General features: G+C 40.2%; 1 protein-coding gene across 1 annotated transcript; it reads left to right on the top strand.

Annotated features, from left to right (window-relative positions):
* Window positions 1-407: 407 nt before the first annotated feature.
* LOC143863722 (transcription factor MYB1-like) lies at window positions 408-2344 on the top strand. Its single transcript, XM_077374481.1, has 3 exons — window positions 408-642; window positions 856-985; window positions 1400-2344. Exons 1-3 carry the CDS (start codon window positions 510-512, stop codon window positions 1947-1949), a joined length of 813 nt encoding a protein of 270 aa, XP_077230596.1. The 5' UTR covers window positions 408-509; the 3' UTR covers window positions 1950-2344.
* The last annotated feature ends 17796 nt before the right edge of the window (window positions 2345-20140 follow it).

Raw genomic sequence — 20140 nt, 5'->3', positions numbered from 1 at the left:
TCACCCCACAAGTAATCATTACAAGAGTGGGATTAAAATAAACCTACTGCTAAAAGGCAACCAAACATGGGATGGGACCAAAATTTAACTTACTCTCCCACAAAACTCCCAGGCACAAAAAAAACCCAGCAACCAAACAGAGCAATAGAGATTTCTTGTCCGGAAGATGTTACTATCAAAGGTTACGAATTTTCATTATTAAAATGAAGAAGGGAGGTGATATAAGCACCCCCTTTTCTTCCCTGGGCCACCCCACTTTAGTATATTCAATGATTCATAACAACTTTTTACACCTTAAGAGGGAGGCCGGTGGCCCAGAGAAGAAAAAGGGGTGAATTGAATATATTATATTTCCCAATGCATAAATGTGACTAAAATAGGAGGACGTACTCCATCGCTCTCTCTCTCGCTCTCTCTCTTTCTCTCTCTCTACAAGGCCAACTTAAGCTTTAAAAGAAGGGGGGTTGAGGAGACCTTGTTTGAAAGAAAGGTGTTTTACTAAGTCTAAGATGGGTAGAAGCCCATGCTGCTCTAAGGTGGGACTCAATAGAGGAGCTTGGACTGCTACCGAAGACAAAGTTCTCACTGATTATGTAAAACACAATGGCGAAGGGAGATGGAGAGACCTTCCCAAGAAAGCAGGTAAGAGACCAAAAACAATGAAACTTGCTTTGTAGAAAAGAAAAGACATGAATTGTAAATTGATTATACACTAAAGATGTGTATGAGCATACAATATATCGAATAATGGTGTATGCACCTGAAAGAAGTGTTGGGCTTTATCAAATTTCCTCATTCTCTCTCTCTCTCTCTCTCTCTCTCTCTCTCTCTCTCAAGTAGAATGGGTCCATGCAGGCCTTAAAAGATGTGGGAAGAGTTGTAGACTCCGATGGCTGAATTACCTTAGACCAGATATTAAAAGGGGCAACATATCTGATGAAGAGGAGGAGCTCATCATCAGACTCCACAGACTCCTTGGAAATAGGTTTGTTTGTTTTTTTTTTTTTCTTTTCTTCCTTTCATGAACTTTTTCAGTTTGGTGTTACACCGAGTAACTGTATATCATCTTATGATGTCATTACCTTTATCAATATATTAAACTTTTTTTTTAACTTTTAAAGCCCTGTGTCTTTTAGATTTTGAGAATCAATTTTGAGTTCAAAACTGATTATTGGACTCAAAATCCATAAACAGACGTGGCTTAAGCAAGTAAGCCCATGTTCCTTTTGGATTTTATGAATTGATTTTGGGTCCAAAACTGATTATTTGACTAAAAATTAAACACAGTTTGAATTGTCAAAGTACAATGGAACAGGAAGGTATAAGCAATTATGAAACCTGCACGTACATAAGATCAAAAGATATTCAATGCTTACTTTTAAATCCTTGTGGTTTGCAGATGGTCTCTAATAGCAGGAAGGCTTCCAGGGCGAACAGACAATGAAATTAAGAACTATTGGAACACCAATTTAGGGAAAAAAGTCCGGGGTCAATCAACACAATTACCCAACAATAATCACTTAGAGAAGAAGGCCACAATCGAACCGCCAAGCGAGATCACACCAACGAAGATCGAGTCGGGTCCAATCCGAACCAAGGCATTGAGGTTCACTAAGCCTTTCATGGTGTTACAAGAACAAAATGTTGGAAATTTACCACAAAATGCAAATTCAGAGCATGGTATCAAGAAAGGAGTGGAGTTTAAATCATCTGAAATAGAATCGATAACACCTGGGGAAGACGATTCTTTGAATTCCTTGATGGATTTCAATATATCAGACCTTTGGCTTTCAGAACTTTTCGATTTTGACAGTGATAATAACGTATCGTGGCCGTCGGATCTTCCCCACTTGTTCAATGAAGAAATTCCGGTGGAACGGACGGGGAGCGATTACATTCAAAATGATGTTACTTTGGATCTACAATCTTTGGCTTCGTTACTAGATTAAGCTAGAAGAATAATTGGTAGGAGAATAATCTAAATTAATGACTCTAACAATAAGGTTTATATACCTTAGAATCTACCCATCCTTATGTACATATATTAATGTGTTAGCTAGCTTTTTCTAAGGCTTGAATAAATCCCCCATTATTAACCATCTTCCTTGCTTTGGAGTATTTCAAAGGGGGGTGACCATATTTATGTATCGCTGTATTGGTAGTTAAGTGGACTAGATAAAAATGGCTGTGTTTATCACTATGGCACTGGCCTACTCTTTTTTCTTTTTTCTTTTTTGAGTGTATTAATTTACCTTTGTAAGGGCATAAACATTATGACGTAAACATTATGACGTGACGGGGAGCAAACCCAATCAAAAGATCTTCTCTGTTTCTGTACAGGAAATCCTTGGAAAATTTGTATTTTACATCCTATGAAAAGCTAAGCAGGAGAGAATTTTACCTAAGTTGAAAAGCTTAGTTGGAGAGAATTTTACAATAATTTGACTTGGGTTATTTTTTATTCTTCATTTAGATCCAAAGATAGGGAAATGATCTCTCTCTTTGGATGCCGGTAATTCGTTGGGAGATCTATATCCCAGCGGTCAAAGGGGAGATTAAAGGGGAGATCTAAAACAGATCAGTCAATGGGGAGATTAAGGGTGGAAGAAAGAAACATTGTTTGGTTTGTCTTGCAAATATTGGGGGGGTTTGGGATAAGGGAAAAAAGATCTCCTCAAGATCTTCTCCACAAATTTCTTTGATTTGAAGAAATTTGGAGAGAAGATCTCGAGCGCGCCACATCAATCTCCTTAACAATAGCCAACCAAACAGAACAACAGTTTCTGTGAGAATGGTTCACTTTTGAGTAAATTAAACCCACCTAAGTTGAAAAGCTTAGTTGGAGAGAATTTTACAATAATTTGACTTGGGTTATTTTTTATTCTTCATTTAGATCCAAAGATAGGGAAATGATCTCTCTCTTTGGATGCCGGTAATTCGTTGGGAGATCTATATCCCAGCGGTCAAAGGGGAGATTAAAGGGGAGATCTAAAACAGATCAGTCAATGGGGAGATTAAGGGTGGAAGAAAGAAACATTGTTTGGTTTGTCTTGCAAATATTGGGGGGGTTTGGGATAAGGGAAAAAAGATCTCCTCAAGATCTTCTCCACAAATTTCTTTGATTTGAAGAAATTTGGAGAGAAGATCTCGAGCGCGCCACATCACCCGACTGTCGCCCGACAGTGCTAGTGGTAAAAGACCTTAAAAGGCAACCAAACAATCTCAAGAAGATCTCAAGAAGATGTTCTCCCCTCAATCTCCTTAACAATAGCCAACCAAACAGAGCAACAGTTTCTGTGAGAATGGTTCACTTTTGAGTAAATTAAACCCCCCCCCCCCTTTTACGGATAACGTTAAAGGGGGGGATTTTATTGTTGTCCAAGAACAATGTCTAACACAAGTGAAAATATCTATTAAGAGAAATGGGTCCCACTTCATAGAATGATCCAAACCGTTAATTTGTTAGGCCACAACATAAATAGGCCATATCCTGTTAATCATCCCCATATATTATTCTTTAATGTGCAGGCCGTCACAGATCAGAGGGTTAGGATAGAAATGATTTTCGGCGTACAACATAATTACGTTTTGGCCTAGAAAGTGAACCGTTTGGATCTTCCGATAAAGTGAGCCCTGCAGTTCTATAAAAAAAATACTGGACAAACACACATCATAAAAAATAATCTCTTGATATGTATAAAAGAGAAATTATTATGGTGCCCAAGGGTGAAGTCCCCTGCAGGATATACATAAAGGTACCGGCCTACACAGTACTTCAACGCTCGGCCACCATATAAAAAACCCTAAAACTAGAAAATCTATCCCATTTCGAGCTCACTCATGATTAGATTTGGTGATTCATTTACAACTACACAAGTAATATATGGGAAGCTGATGCAATTGCCGATTTCTTGTCTAAGACTGACTGTGTATGTAAATGGGAGGACATAGATCCAATTTCTATCCCCTCTCCTCTCATAGACATTGTTTCCATGGACTCAACGGAGGTCCAATATACTAGATTGTAATGTCACTTTCTGTTTAAATTTCTGGTAGTGCCTGTTTGGTTGCAAAAAGAGTAGAAGACGGCTGGGCTCTTGATGGTATATGAAATGCCGGAAGATGTTTGGCTGTCAAATTTGAGCTCAAATTCCATTTGACTGCCCAACATCAAGGGGACATCATTATTACACTTTTTCCTAGGTGGCGCTGATGTGGCGGGAGTTGTCCCATCTACTAAAATTCCAATTGCAAACCTCCTTTCTGGAGTTTTTATATGAGAAAAAGAGCGGAATTTGTTTGTCTTATATAATCATTACTTTTTTCCTTTCTTTCTCTCTCTTCCACTGCCCATTTTGATAATGACATCCCAAATATTTCCACACCTCTTCTAGCAACCAAACTCCTTACCATTTTTTCATTTTGACTACCACTCTTCTCCCCAAGACAAACCTATACAACTTCCATGCTTTTCACCTCCCCCTTTGACTACTTCCACTAAAATCCAAGAAACCAAAGAGTCCGGCCTAACCCCAACTTGCCCATCAAAAGAAGAAAAAATTCATATATGGGAATGTCTCGGCAATTTCGATGCAAGCCGTTTAGTTTGATATTCTTCTTCAAGAAAGAAGAGCCACCCCTTTACTAAACTTGTCCTATCCATTTAATTCATATGAGGAGGCACTTCACTCTCACTTTTGAAAATGAGGGTCAACAAAATAAGGGAAGTGATATTTACGCCACTAAAAAAGTACACTGGCAAATGGGTGTCCCTGGTGATAAAAAGGGGCGTAAATATCACTTCTCTTATTATTGATAATGACACTCCCTTATTATTATTATTATTATTATAGTCATTTTTAGGGAGGAATTCTAGATTGAATGGAGCCCTTGCCAATAAGAGGTGAAAGAGCTCTCCTATTGGCTGCACATCACCATCATGCATTAATAACGGTTAAAAAGTCAAGGTAATGTGCAGGCAATGAGGGAGCCCTTTCACCTCATTTTTGCAAGGGCTCCCTTCAGTTAGACTTCCTCCATTTTTAGGTGACTGATGCTATAGTTTGATAATGTGACTACTCACTTTGTTTTATACTCTTTTTAATTAGCTCTCAACTGTTGCTACAGTACTCAAGGCCCTATCTGACGCATGTGTGTACTCGGATCGCTCTTCCAAATGGCTTGGGCGGCAATAGAGGGACTTCGGTGGCACAGCAGCAGGTGGCTGTAGCAAATCGACTCTTTTAGGCTCGCGGCAACGAGGCAACAAAATTCAATTCATAGATGTAAAGAAGTAATTGCATTGAAGTCTATTTATAGACTTTTGTTAAGGAAAATCCTAAATCAACTAAAAGAATAAGAAAACGTCTACTCCTACTAAAAGTCCTAAAATTTCTCTAAAATAAATCTCTAAAAGATATCAAGATTTGTCCAACTCAATCTTCTAAAATCTTTAAAATCTCTCAAAGTCCTAAACAAAACCAAACTCCTAAAAATAGTATAAACATAATCTACGTAAAAGTAAAACTCCTAAATACAATCTCTTCTTGGACGTCCTAATTAAAGAAAATAGCTAAAAATAATTAAAACAAACCCAAACTATAATAGGACTCTATTAAAGAGTAGTAATCAACATGGATCGTTCATCTAGATGCCGTCTTATATCTTCCAATCTGAAGGATTCTAACTGTCCGATCAAGTTTCTGACGATCTTGACCGTTGATCTCATGATAGTGCAAGATGCACCTGCATCACTATCGACATCCGGTTAAAACAAAATGAGTCGTGCAGTTATCAAAATATGGTACCAAGCCCAATTTACTTCTTAAAAAATCCGCATCCGACTATAATTGTAGTTTCTCTCCCTATGCCTCGTCTCTCTCACTCTCTTCATATTGTATTCGGAGTTTATAAAAAAAGGACGGCCCAGCGCACGAGGCTTCTGCCATTGCGGGGTATGGAGAGGGCTAGATGTACGCAGCCTTACCCCTGCTTTGCAGAGAGGCTATTTCCGTGACTCGAACCCGTTACCACCAAGTCACAGTGGAGCAACCTTACCGTTGCGCGGAGAAAAATCCACGACTTAGGGCGTGTTTGGCAAGGCTTCTCATTCGTTACTTTGCTTGTTTAGGTGCCACCTCATCCAAGAGGTCTGTTCAGTTGCTGTTAGTGGATTTTTCTTTATTTATTTATTTTATTTTATTGGGGAGGGGGATAAAGAAAAGAAATGACGTGGCAAAAAAGAAAAGAAAAAGGAAAGGTGAAACCCAAAAAAGATAAAGACAAAAGCCTACCCCTGCAACCAAACAGATTTTGAAGGAAAAATACCACTTTCCACACAATATCCCAATCAAGCATATTTTATTTTGGCAACGGAAGACACGCGCACAAGATAAAAAGATGGATCGACCCTTTCAAATGAAAGTACCCTTTAATTTAAAATGACTCTTTTCAATAATCAAAATGCTTTTTCACAATAAAAAAGTTATGAATGAATAATCAATGTCCTTTCACAAAAAGAAATGTCTCAAGCTCATTTTTCAAATTTTAAAAATACCAAACAATTGTTTCCTGAGGAATGATAGAATGATGAGCTCCCTTGCAAAAATCAGCTTCAATGGTACCCCTATTGTTTGATTTCAGGTAAGTTAAAACAGTTTCCACTCTTCTCCTGGCAACCATAGTTGCATTTTCTAGAAATCAACCAATAGGGGGCGCCCTTGAAGCTGATTTTTGCAAGGGTGCCCTTCATTCTATCATTCCTCTTGTTTCCTTGTCAGCCCATAAATAGGCACGTGAACTTCTACTACTTACTCAACTCTATTTCTCTTTAACACCCCTTTCATCCACCTCTTTGACCATCATTTCACTTTCCCTCGTATTGCTTTATAAAAGGAAGTGCAAATTATTAGTAGCCGTATACAAAGAGGCCACTTACTTAACATCCATCGTGCTTGCCACTAATAAATTAGAAGTAGAGAAAGGAAAAGGAAATCTAGACCGGGAAAGTTAGATGCAACAACGAAGTTTGAAGAGCACGTGATGAGCAAAAAGGGTAGTTGAGGAGATATAAAGTAGTGAATTGCAATTCTTTTATTCCTGTTAAAATGATTGGTTTTGATCCGCATACAAAACCTTTCTCCACTGAGTGTACCCTTTCTCACTGGGCTCTTTGATTTGCACGTTCGATGAAAGCTACTTGTCTTTTAGCCTGTTGGCCTTTTTTTCTTCTCCCTTTTTTAGCCATGCATTGCACATTTCTAGAGAACATTCTGGACCACGCCATTCATTGAGGGTCTGTTCACTTGTTTTCTCGGAAAAGGAAAAGAAAAGGTTTCCCGAGAATCTGATGTGGCAAAAGGAAAAGAAATTCCGAGAAACTGTGCATGAAAAGGTTTCCCACGCTTGTTCACTTGCGCAGGAAATCCTGGAAAATTGTGCATGAAAAGGTTTCCCATGCCTGTTCACTTGCCAATTAAACATTGGTGGGAAACCTAAACATAAAAAATCATTTTAAACATTTTAATCATTTTTGTAAGAATACGTATTTCCAACCATCTCAGTTTTTTCCAAGGCTCCATTTTTTCAATGTAAAAAGGGCTTAAAAGAAATTTTACACTCATATTTACATTCAGATGGGTGTAAATTTTGTTTTACACCCATTTTACATCGAAAGATCAAGCCTACCTGACATATTTTACTTTTGAGGAATGCTTCCACCAGACGTCCCCACTATAGTACAGTGGGTCAACCTTTGATATAAACTATCAACTTGATAGGCCTAGCACTCATTATAGCATAGTGTTGATTGATATAAACAATCAACTTGAGCCTTGCTTTGGATCTTCTATAGCCCAAAAATGAGGATAGAGATATTTCGATAGGTTGTTCCTGTTATTGATTATCCTGTTTCCCTCTCTGAATGGTGACTGCAAGTGGGAGACAAAATGCAAAGGAGTGGTTGAATCTCTTTCCAGAGATATTGGATTGCCCAAGGGATTTGTCCTTTCCCGTCGATGATATCGATTAGGGGGTATTATGATGGGACATAAGTACGGCGCGACCCTCGAATCTCACCACGTGTCGCCCATGCACCTATGGAATCTAATCATAATTAAATAGGGCATTAATGAGCGACAATACCACATAATTCTGCCGCGTGTCACCCTCCCGCCGCCGAAACCTCATCATCACAATTATGGACGGGATTACACGGCAAAGCCACGCGCGCCGCCAAACCAGGGAGGCAGCCCAATCGTACGAGCGAAGGTCTCTATCTGAAATGATGAAAGGGTCCGCATGGCGCCCCTTAAAAAGAGGATCGACGAGCGAGAAGAAGTGGGACAGGACAAGAGAAGAGAGACAAAGGCAGGGAGGAGAGAAAAAACCCCATCCCTCTCAAGCCTGCCCAAAAGGGAGGGACGACTCTCCAAGAAAAAACGAGGCGACGACGAAAAGGAAGTAGGGAGATTAATCTCGAGGAGAAAGGAGAAAGGTGCTGGACGCCCGGATTCCTTTCCCTCTCTTCATCTTCCCGCTCGATGCCTCCGACCCGTCCACCTATGCACCAAAAGAAGAACCCGTGTATTGGCCTTGGTAAATCTGATTACACCTCAGCCTTATCTTGTTGTTCTTTATATTGTTGGTCCAGAATCTGACTTGGGTGTTGAAGTGGTCGTCCGGAACCTACCCCGAACCTCCCTGACCCCGCTGTTTGTGATTGCAGATCCTCGCGGCGGCCCTCTACCCACCATGCGGTCGCAGACCCGGATTCCGACGCCATCACATTTCACCTGCCTCATGCTAAACTAGCCAATTTACTTTTTTCATGAATAGGGGAGATTAGCATAATTGATAAACATGTTTTTCTAATCTCACAGGAAAAGTGAATGGGCTAATTTTGGGCTCATTTTGTTCTGCTTTAGTTGGTGATAGCCAATTGCATAAAGGGGAGCAACTCGGGTCAGGTTGGGTTGGGTTGAGGCCAGCCCGACCCGTGGAACCCATTTTCCCAACTTGAACCTGACTCGACCCAATTTCCAACCCAACGGGGTTCAACCCGACCCGACCCGACCCGACACGAGTTCAACCCGACCTAACCTGAGTTTTATATCTTTCAAAATAACTTCTTTTGTAAAAAAAATGCCAGGTTTCACATGGGTCATGTTGCCCAAACCCTCAACCCAAACCAACCTGGGTTGGGAAAACTCAACCCGAACCTGAACCCGAACCCAACCCGAACTCAAACTCTTCCCAAACTGGTTCATGGTTTTTCAAATGTTGTTCATTAGATTGGATTCCATTTAATTGAGGATTTGTGTCATTGGATTGGATTTCATATACTTTAATAGTGGTTGATGATTATTGGAATAGTGCTTAAAACTGTGTAAGTAGTGATTGAAAATGTATAAATAGTAGTTGTAGCACTGTCAGTAGTGGTTAATGTGCGTAAGGAGTTGTTCAAAATCTTCCCAAACTGGTTCATGGTTGTTAAATATTGTTCATTAGATTGGACTCTATCTAATTGAGGGTTTGTGTCATTGGATTGGATTTCATCTACTTTAATAGTGGTTTATGATTATTGGAATAATGCCTATAACTGTGTAAGTAGTGGTTAAAAAGGTATCAATAGTAGTTGAAGCATTGTCAATAGTGTTTATTGTGTGTAAGGAGTTATTCAAACTCTTCCTAAACTGGTTTATGGTTGTTCAAATGTTGTTCATTGGATTGGATTCCATCTAGTTAAGGTTTTGTGTCATTGGATTGGATTTCATCTACTTTAATAGTGGTTGATGATTGTTGGATTAGAGGTTAAAACTGTGTAACTAGTAGTTGAAAGGGTATTAATAGTGATTAATGTGTGTAAGGAGTTGTTCAAACTCTTCTTAAACTGGTTCATGATTGTTCAAATGTTATTCAAATGTTGTTCATTGGATTGGATTCCATCTAGTCGAGGGTTTCTGTCATTGGATTAGATTTCATCTAATTTAATAGTGGTTTATGATTGTTAGAATAATGGTTAAAACTTTGTAATTAGTGGTTGAAAATGTATCAATAGTGGTTGCAATACTGTCAATAGTGGTTAATGTGTGTAAGGAGTTGTTCAAACTCTTCCCACACTGGTTCGTGTTTATTCAAATGAACAACATTTCAAGGGAAAGAAATTCTACTTCAAATTATGTCTGGATTACATTATAACAAAGTGATTCGTTTACAATGTCAGTTACATTTCCTAATTATGATGCACTTGATATATATGAGAATAAAACAGTGAACTTTACATTGAAAAACATAAATAAGTAGTTTAATTACATACAACAATGAACCACATGTTCTTTAATAACAAATAGCCCAAGGTTGGCAAAGTCTTATACATTCACATGCCCATACACACCCTCTAAGAATTCATTGACAAGAGTTCTTCTCATAGTAGTAATATCACTCTGCCAGAAGTCCAAAGCTTCATCTCTGCTGAGGCAATTCATTTTCTTAATAACAAATAGTACACAGTCAAACCTGCAAGAAGATAAGATTAGATGAAGTTAGAACTGACCGAATTTCATAGTTATAGTGACCAATTCAAATTTGGTTACATCACCCATTTTTTTTAATGGGTCGATGAGTAGGTTTAACCCCTTAAAATATATCTACATTTTGAATATGCTGATGAGTAGGTTCAATAAGTACAGAGTTGAACCACTATTTAGATATTTCAACCAATTTCAACCACTACTCACAGATTTGAACCACTATTTCCACCAATTTCAACCACATAAACTGATTCTAACCACTATTTCAACCAAAATTTTATAGATTTCAATCACATTTCAAACAACAAGTACAGAGTTCGACCACTATTTATATAATTTCAACCATTATTTACATAATTTCAAAAAGTAAGTACAGAGTTTCAACCACTATTTCTTTATTGAGTTTTTATATAATGAAAGGCCTTAGAATCCATTATTTTTCAAAAAGTACCGTATGGCCACACAATAGGATGATCCAAACCGTCCATAAGATGGGACACAACCTAGATAGGTTGTGCCCCAAAAATCATTTCCATAGGTTGATCCTAACCTTCCGATCTATGATCAACCCTCTAATGTGCGGTCCCTCTGTAGATCGGATGGTTATGAACAACCTATGGAAATGATTGTTGGGGCACAACCTATTTAGGTTGTTTCCCATCTTAGGGACGGCTTGGATCATCCTATGGTGTGGCCGTACAGTACTTTTTGAAAAATAATGGACTTTAAGGCTTTTTATTATATAAAAACTCTTCTTTATTAAAAAAAAACTATGAAAAGAGAGAGAAACGTTACTTTCAAAGGGGTGAAAAATGTGAGAGAAACGTCACTTTCAAAACTAAAGGTAAAAGTAAAAAAATTATTTCTTTATTCAATAGGGAGAAGGGTAAAAGGGTCCGAAAATAGCTGTGAACAGTGAAAGCACTTCATTTTAGTCATTTTCAACTCTCCACTGCTTTAGCGTCAATAGTCTAAAAAAGAATTTTTTTTGGGTCATTTGTCGAAAATAAAATTAATTTCATGAAAAGAGAAGCAAACAAGGGTGGAAATGCATGAATAATGAGGTAGATCATTTTTTTCACTCTTATTATTGCTTTTAAGAAGCCAAGCAACACATGTGCTAGCTACTCTTATTTCATAGGAGATGTCGCTGATTGAATGGCTAATCATGGTCGAGATCACATGGTCAAGGACAACTGTCCTTCATGTCAGACTTTATCAAATTCATCATGATCAGTTTGGAGCGCCTTAATTCAAACTTAGCTACTAATCACCTCAGCAAAATCTGCTTTGACTTCATAATTTTTTATCTCTTGTAAGACCAACATGAGATTCACTCCTAGTAGACTCCGTATTTCTCTTTTGTTTGGTCTCTTGTAAGTCACTATCGTAATTCACCATCAGTCATCTTCCAAATTTAGCACAACAAGGGAAATGACATATTCATCTACAAAATTTAGCAAAATAATAACATTTATAACATTTGGCTCATGATATTGCCACCACTGATATATTCATCTAACTCTTCTTCTTTAATTGGCACGTGAGAGCTTTTTGGGAAATGTCTTTTGACAGCTCTTTAAACGCTATGAACACAAGACCTTGAGTGTTCATAGTGTGCCCGACCATGAAGTCCCGTGTAATTTCTCCAAGTCCTCTATTCTCACTAGACATGCTTGTGTCAGGTATGTTTCTAAAACTGCTTCCTCTTGCGCCAAGTGTTCAATCATACGACAAAGCCCTTGTCTTTTTGTGCACAGAAAAACATACTCTGTCTTTGATAAATTTGGCAGCATTATGGAGCTTTTTGGGACAACCATGACACAAGCGCTTCTTCAAATAATTTTCCTTTTCATATTTTTACTTACACCTGGCAAATGCGACCCGTGCCCACGGGTCGACCCAACCCACCTGCAAATTTGCGGACACGGGTCGGGGTTTTAGTGACCCGCCAAAACCGATCCTCGGGTGACCCAACCCGCAAAAACACGGGTCGGGTCGGGTCAACCCGCGGGCACCCGCGATTTTTTGGATTTTTTTTAACATTTTTTATTTTAAAATAGAAAATGAGATCAAGGGCTAAGAGCATCTCACTTTTTGAGCTGGAATAGTGCACTTGTGTTTGGAAATCAGCCCTTCCAATAGCATCTCACTTTTTTATGTCTCCCAACTTCCAGCGACTCATGAGCATTACTAATTTACTATGCATGAATACACTCCCTATTTTTCAAAATGGATGATTGGAAGGTACAACCCACACCATAGGATGATCCAAACCGTGCATTTGATGGGTCATAATGTAAATAGGTTGTGCCCAAAAAATCATTAGCATAGGATGATTCTAACCCTCCGATCTAAAGAGGGACTGCCAATATGGAAACTTCTATAGATCGAACGGTTGAGATCGTCCTATGTCAATGATTTTTGGGGCACGATCTATTTACCTTGTGGCCCATCAAATGGACGGTTTGGATCATCCTATAGTGTAGGTTGTATGGTCCATTTTGAAAATCAGGGGGTGAATTCATACATAGAAGGGGGTGAATTTATCATTGCCCAATGAAAACTCTGTTTTGGAAAAACATGCGGGTAACCCGCGGGTCGACCGGACCCACCCGTACTGGGTACGGGTCGCCTGGTTGCTGACCCGTAGGAATGCGGGTCATTTTGACCCGCAACCCGCGTGACCCTCACCCGCATGACCCGCGGGTCGACCCGACCCGTCCGACCCTTTTGCCAGGTCTATTTTTACTATCTCCAACGTGCTACCAAAACAAAAACCAAAAGCACCTATAAAATGTTCATTATATAGTACTTCCCCTCATTAATATCACATGGCTAAATCAATGTGTATACACCATCCCCCGTGTAGTACCTCTCACTAGGAAAATGACACCACCCCTCCGGTCAGTAAATTATTTTTACCCACAGAAAAAATGAGGAAAGTAAGGAATGTTTAGCGAAATTACGGATTGTGGGCATCTTTTAAAACAAGAACAAAAAAAAGGCTATTCTTCAAAATCGGGTAGGAAAAAGACCCTATACCCTTCTAACATCGACATAGTCCTCCTTTTTCATTACTGCCTATTAAATTGGCGCGCTTCACGAGGCTTCTTTTGATTCGTTTGAATGTGTATTTGAACCGACAGAACCTTTGGTTCATTTCTATCTTGGCCGTCGGAAATAACTAGAGACAAATGGATACTTGACACGTTTTGGAAAACTTTTTGGAATGCTGACGTTATTGAATACTTCTTGGATCGTTGCCGTTATCTTTTCTCACTTCTCTTAGTAATGCTATTGAATATGTCTCTTTTTGCTTATAAACTTTTCCCTTCTCTTTTGGTCCTCATTATTTATGCCGGCATACACCCAATTTCCGCCGGCGCACCCCATTATTTACGCCGGTGCACCCATTATTTCCGCCGGCGTACCCCTGAATTCCGCCGGTGTACCCCTTTTTCCGTTTACAACCTGTTTCCGCCGGCATACCCCTTAATATTCTGGCGGCGTACTCTAGAATCCGGCAGAGTTCTCAACCAAAAGAGACATGAGAAATAATAAAATATTCAATAACGTCGCCGTTCTAAACTAAAAGAGACATATGCAATAACGTTACCGTTATAAGCCAAAAGAGAAGTGAGGACCAAAAGAGAAGTGAGAAAAGATCATGATTGACTTTGGATTGTCAGCGTTCCAAAAAGTTTTCCAACACGTGTCAAGCATCCATCAATCTCTAGTTATTTTCGACGGCCAAGATAGAAACGAACCCAAGTTTTTTTTTTTTTTTTTTTTTTTTTTTAACCTGGAAAGATAACGACCCCGGGGCGGATCGGCCAATTTATATATAAAAAGTTGGGACCATACAAGACGAGAGGAAACCTCCTAGCCATCAATATAGGTAGCCATAGCCCTAGAAAGAGAGTGAGGAGGAGGGGAAGCCTCTAACTCGACAAAATAGCAAGCAAAAGCCATAGGAAAAAGACAACATTCAATGGTTATAAGGGAGAGTGCCCTTAGTTGATCTTGCTTCTAATGTTGGGAAGGCCAAGTGCATCACATCTTGCTGCCCCTCTTGCCAAGCGAGGCATGGAGGCCCAGGAGGGATAGAACAAATTGGATCTTGATGAGCAGCCAAAGTTTGCAAGGGCATCTGCAACTGAATTTCCCTCTCTCAATGATGATTGGAAGTGGGAGACAAAATGCAAAGGAGTGGTTGAATCTCTTTCCAGAGATATTGGATTGCCCAAGGGATTTGTCCTTTCCCGTCGATGAGATCGATTAGAACTTTGCTATCTGATTCCACGGTCATCTTGCTCATATTAAAGGCCTTGCAACAGCGGAGCCCATCCAAGAGCGCACAAGATTCTGCAACCATGTTAGTGCCTTTCTCGTAGTAAAGAGAGAAAGCTAAGATAACCGTTGATTTTTCATTTCGAATAACTCCTCCTCCACCTACTTCTCCAGGGTTCCCCTTCGAAGCTCCATCTATGTTGAGTTTAAGAGTTCCTTTAGGGGGTCTCTTCCAATGAATCCAGCAATCCTTTTGAATCCTTGGACGGCAAGGAGAAATGCCAAGCTGTGACTGAGAAAGAACCTCTAACAAGTTTGGTTCCTTGAGAGGAGAATGGCTACAATCTAGGTTTCTGATACCCTCTGAAATGGTGCTGATGATTCTATTGGTGGAATTAGATTTTCCTTCCATTCATCTACTACACTGCTCTTTCCAAATTTCCCAACCTATGATGGGCGCTGTGAGGCTGAATAGATGGGCTGCTTGAGTTTTTCTTTTAGTTCATGCTTTCCACCAACTTATAATTCTAGTCTTGATAGACTGAAATTGGATTAGATTGAAGTTCCAAAGGTTGGCAAACTCTGACCAAATAGATCGAGCTAACTGTCCTTCTATGAATAGATGGTTCATGGTTTCCTCTTTATGGATCGAGCAACAAACACATTTAGATGGCGCCTGAATGTGCTTGCTTTTTATTCTTTCATCTGTGGCAATCGCTTCCTGGAAAACTTTCCAGAGGAAACAACTGATTTTTGGAGGAACAGATTCTTAGGTTGGTGCGGCCCAGTTCACATTACTATTTCTAGTCATGTTGACGATCCATCCTGAATTGGTGCTAAAGGTGCCTGATGGGGAGGGACACCAAACCAGAATATCTGGAGATTCATCAATTGGAGCCTGGTGTTGAACAACGCCTCAATCCAAACCGTCGAGAGGTGTGGTTCAATGATCTACATGTCCAGCCCCCTGATGGAAGAAGCATGTCTTTGATGGCAGCAGTGATGTTTATGTCTTCTCTATTTTCAGCCAAGAAGAATAATGGGGTGCTTGCCATCCAGAGATCAGCCCAAAAAGAGATGTATCCATTTCCAACAATCCATCTCGAATTTTGAATCCAAGTTGCTCGAACAGATAAGATTTCTTTCCACATTTTTGAACAACCACGAGTTGGTTGGGTTAAATTCAAGTGATGTTTTCTGCAGTACATCAATCTGATAAGGGAGCTCCATAACGAGTTGTTAGAGTGAAGGTGGTGAAGAGACTTTAATCTGAATGCTGAGCTTAGTTCCGAAAGAGATTTAGTTGCCAGGCCGCCCTCAACTTTGGGCTTGGATATGCGACTCCATGATACCCAGTGCATTTTGGCTCCTTGATCACTACTGCCCCACCAAAAACTGGACAACAAGTTCTCTATTCTCTTTAGGACCGCTTTAGGAGGACACATTGCTGGTAATGTGTGAATAGGAGTGTTTGACAGGACATGATTGATGAGAACTAATCTCCCAGCTCGGGAAAGTAGTTTACGTTTCCAGCCCTCTATCTTTCTTCTTATCTTCTGGATTAAATCATCGAAGAAGCTGGATTTCACACGCCCTACATAGAGAGGTACTCCCAAGTAAGTGATTGGTGGAATTTTATTGGTGAATCCAGTTGTACTTGCGATAGTTTTTCTTCTAGATGGGGAGGTTTTCTTAGAAACAGCAAAGCAACTCTTTGATTTGTTAACTAGTTGGCCTGATGCTTGCTCATATCTACAGACGAAGGACATGACTTGCTTGAGGCTATTTTTACTCCCATTTGAAAAGATTATGGTGTCGTCCGCGAACAAACAGTAGGCGATCGGGATGCTGCCTCTACTCCTTTGAAAATAGGTTGCTCGGCCTTCTCTAAAAATAGAGGAGAGCCCTCTGCTTAGAACTTCCTCAGCTAGAATAAATAGGCAGGGCGACAGGGGGTCTCCTTGTCTCAATCCTCGCGAGGATCTAAAGAATCCATTGGGCTCACCATTCAGGATGACTGAGAACTAGCAACTTTGGGTAGCCTCCTTGATAAGCTTTCTCCATTGGTTAGAGAATCCAAACCTTTCTAACACATCTTGCATGAATTTCCAGTTGAGTCTGTCAAATGCTTTGGCCATATCTATTTTTAGCATCACATTGCTTACTCTTACTTTTTTCTTCACACCTGTCATCATTTCTTGAGCGATTGCTATGTTGTCCGAAATGAACCTGCCTTTGACAAAAGCTCCTTGTTCTAGGGAGATTAGATTTGGCAATACTTTTGCAAGTCTTGATAGAATAGCTTTGGAGAAAATCTTATAACAAAAGTTACAAAGGCTGATGGGTCTGAAGTCTGAAAAATCTTTTGGGTTTTCTAACTTTGGGATCAATGAAATGAATGTAGATGAGTAATGTTTAGTTAATGTACCTCCAGCCAGGAAAGCTTTGGAAGCAGCCACGAGATCAGATTTGACAGTGTCCCAGCAAGTGGAATAAAAGAGCCCACTGAACCCATCGGGTCCTGAAGAGCTTTCCTGAGGCATGCTGAAAGTGGCGACTTTGATTTCCTCCTTTGAGGGAGGGGCCAATAACATTTGGTTGTCCTCGGTAGAGACCGTCATGGGGATGTGATTAAGCAATTCTTGATTCTGCCTTGAACCTTCTTCTGATAGGGCCTTTTCAAAGTGTTTTCTTGCTAGCTCTTTGATTCTGTATTTGTCTATAATCCATTCTCCCGAGTGTCTGATTTTGGTGATCCCTACTCCCCTTCTTTGGTGTTGCATTGAAGCACGAAAAAATTTGGTATTTTGATCACCCTCTTTGAGCCATTTCTCCTTTGATTTCTGTCTCAAGAAGATTTCCTCATGGAGGATAGCTTCATTCAAGTTTGAAGTGCTGCTTAGAGCCTCAATATTTTCTTGGTTTGGATTGCCTTGGTGAGCAACTTCTGCTTTCAGGACCGCATCCTTCTGGCTTTTGATATTTTGAAAAACATTGCCAAATATCTCCTTGTTCCAGGTTTTTAGGACACTTTTGGTATTTTTCAGTTTTACGGATAGTGCCTCCAGTGGGTTTCCATCCACTTGGATAGACCAAGCCTCGGCTACAATTGCTTGGAATTGGGGGTGCCTAGTCCACATGGCTTGGAATTTAAATGGTCTGATGATTGGTGAAGATGGAGCATGGATGCTTATTAGGAGTGGACAATGGTCAGAGCATGTGCGAGATAAGTGGGTAACTGAGGTAGCTTGAAAGTCATTCAGCCATTGGGAGTTGAGGAGCACTCTATCAAGGCTAGTCCAAACACAATTTCCATTTCTTTGATTGTTACATCTGGTGAATCTCGATCCTGTGAAGCCTGCATGAATCAGACCAGCATCATCAATGGCTCCTTGAAATTCCCTGCAGGAAACAGGGTTTGGAGGCCTCCCACCCAATTTTTCTCTAGCATTAAGAAGGGCATTAAAGTCCCCCCCACCAGGATAGGACCAGAGGTCTCTCCTCTCTACCATAGAGCAGCTGGCGTAGACGAGAGAGAGAAAGGCCACACTTCCAGATTGGAGGTGAGTTAGCTCAACGGACATGGCTTGAGACATGGTAGATTCCAGTCTCATACTAAGAGATTTGTTCCAAAGAAGCCAAATCTTAGAATAACCACTGAGGTTAGTCAAAGTATGCTCGAATTTCAGCATTTTGGCAAGATTTTGAATTTCCTGATCATTTACTAATGGTTGGGGGGGGGGGGGAGGGGCTTTAGACGAGGCTCTGTCGGTTCAAAAACACATTTAGATGAACCGAAAGAAGCCTCGTGTAATACTTCAATTTAATGGGCAATAATGAAAAAGGAAGCTGAATGACATTTCTGTTGATGTTAGAAGGGTAGCAGGGTCTTTTTCTCCGTACTTTTCTCTTATAAGGTGTATACACCACGAACTCGGTGTACATATTACTTCATTTACAGTTAACGACAAACAAAAATAGGTGGGAATGATTGTGAAAGGGGGTGGAAAGATCATTGCTCTTTGTCTTCACTACTGCATGTGATGATTTAGTCCTCCAATCCTCTTCAGCTTCCTTTTTCCGCCGATCCACAAGTGCCTTTTCATATTGTACCGCGAATTCTTCTAAAGTGGTACTTTACTTAACAAATCCATCGAAGAAAGCATTAATGCTTTCGCTTCGTGCAGTTGAAGTCATTCCAGCTGTGAATGTGTTTCTAAAATAAGCAGGAACCCAGTGCATTCGTAAATCCCACATCTTACATAACCAATGTCTTTTATCTAAATTATATTTCTCCACCAACGCTCCCCATTCCTTCTCACTGTCGGCTTTGTGTTTCCTATAAAACCAATGGTATTATTCCTTATAAAACTGACTAGTTGCATCTCGGATGTCTGGAACATGCTCAACTAGATGCCTACTAATGTGCCAAGAGCAAAAGCGATGGCGTGTATTTGGAAAAACATGCCTAATCGCATTTCTCATCGCCCCATCCATATTAGTTATTATACACCCCGGAGCTTTGTCAAACATGCATTTTAACCACTGTCGAAACAACCAAGTGAATGTCTCCTCCTTCTCATCTGCTAGGAGGGCACAGCCAAAAAGTGTAAACTGTCTGTGGTGGTTTACGCCGGTAAATGGTGCAAACGGCATCCTATACCTGTTCGTCTTATAAGTGACGTCAAAAACAATTACGTCGCTAAAGGTTAGGTATGCCTCTCTGGCCCTCGAATCCGCCCAAAACATCGATCTCAGGTTTCCATCAACATCTATCTCCATGGCAAACTCAAAATTCGGATCTTCCACTCATTTCTGTTGGAACTGATTAGCTACTGTGGCAGCTTCTCGTCCCATGTTGTTAGCCCTAGAAAGAGTGAGGAGGAGGGGAAGCCTCTAGCTCGACAAAATAGCAAGCAAAAGCCATAGGAAAAATACAACATTCAATGGTTATAAGGGAGAGTGCCCTTAGTTGTTCTTGCTTCTGATGTTGGGAAGGCCAAGTGCATCACATCTTGCTGCCCCTCTTGCCAGGCGAGGCATGGAGGCCTAAGAGGGATAGAACAAATTGGATCTTGATGAGCAGCCAAAGTTTGCAAGGGCATCTGCAACTGAGTTTCCCTCTCTGAATGGTGATTGGAAGTGGGAGGCAAAATGCAAAGGAGTGGTTGAATCTCTTTCCAGAGATATTGGATTGCCCAAGGGATTTGTCCTTTCCTTTCGATGAGATCGATTAGAACTTTGCTATCTGATTCCACGGTCATCTTGCTCATATTAAAGGCCTTGCAACAGCGGAGCCCATCCAAGAGCGCACAAGA

Source organism: Tasmannia lanceolata, unplaced genomic scaffold (assembly GCF_043159265.1).
Source record: "Tasmannia lanceolata isolate RefF3 unplaced genomic scaffold, GAP_Taslan_0.1 ptg000044l, whole genome shotgun sequence".
NCBI classification, from domain to species: domain Eukaryota; kingdom Viridiplantae; phylum Streptophyta; class Magnoliopsida; order Canellales; family Winteraceae; genus Tasmannia; species Tasmannia lanceolata.
This window is presented reverse-complemented; position numbering and strand designations above follow the sequence as displayed.

Excerpts from the sequence above, each read along its gene's own strand:
- LOC143863722 (XM_077374481.1), top strand. The coding sequence starts at position 510 with ATGGGTAGAAGCCCATGCTGCTCTAAGGTGGGACTCAATAGAGGAGCT. Across the intron at positions 643-855 it reads AGACCTTCCCAAGAAAGCAG|GCCTTAAAAGATGTGGGAAG; the intron begins GTAAGAGACCAA and ends GGGTCCATGCAG. Across the intron at positions 986-1,399 it reads CACAGACTCCTTGGAAATAG|ATGGTCTCTAATAGCAGGAA; the intron begins GTTTGTTTGTTT and ends TGTGGTTTGCAG.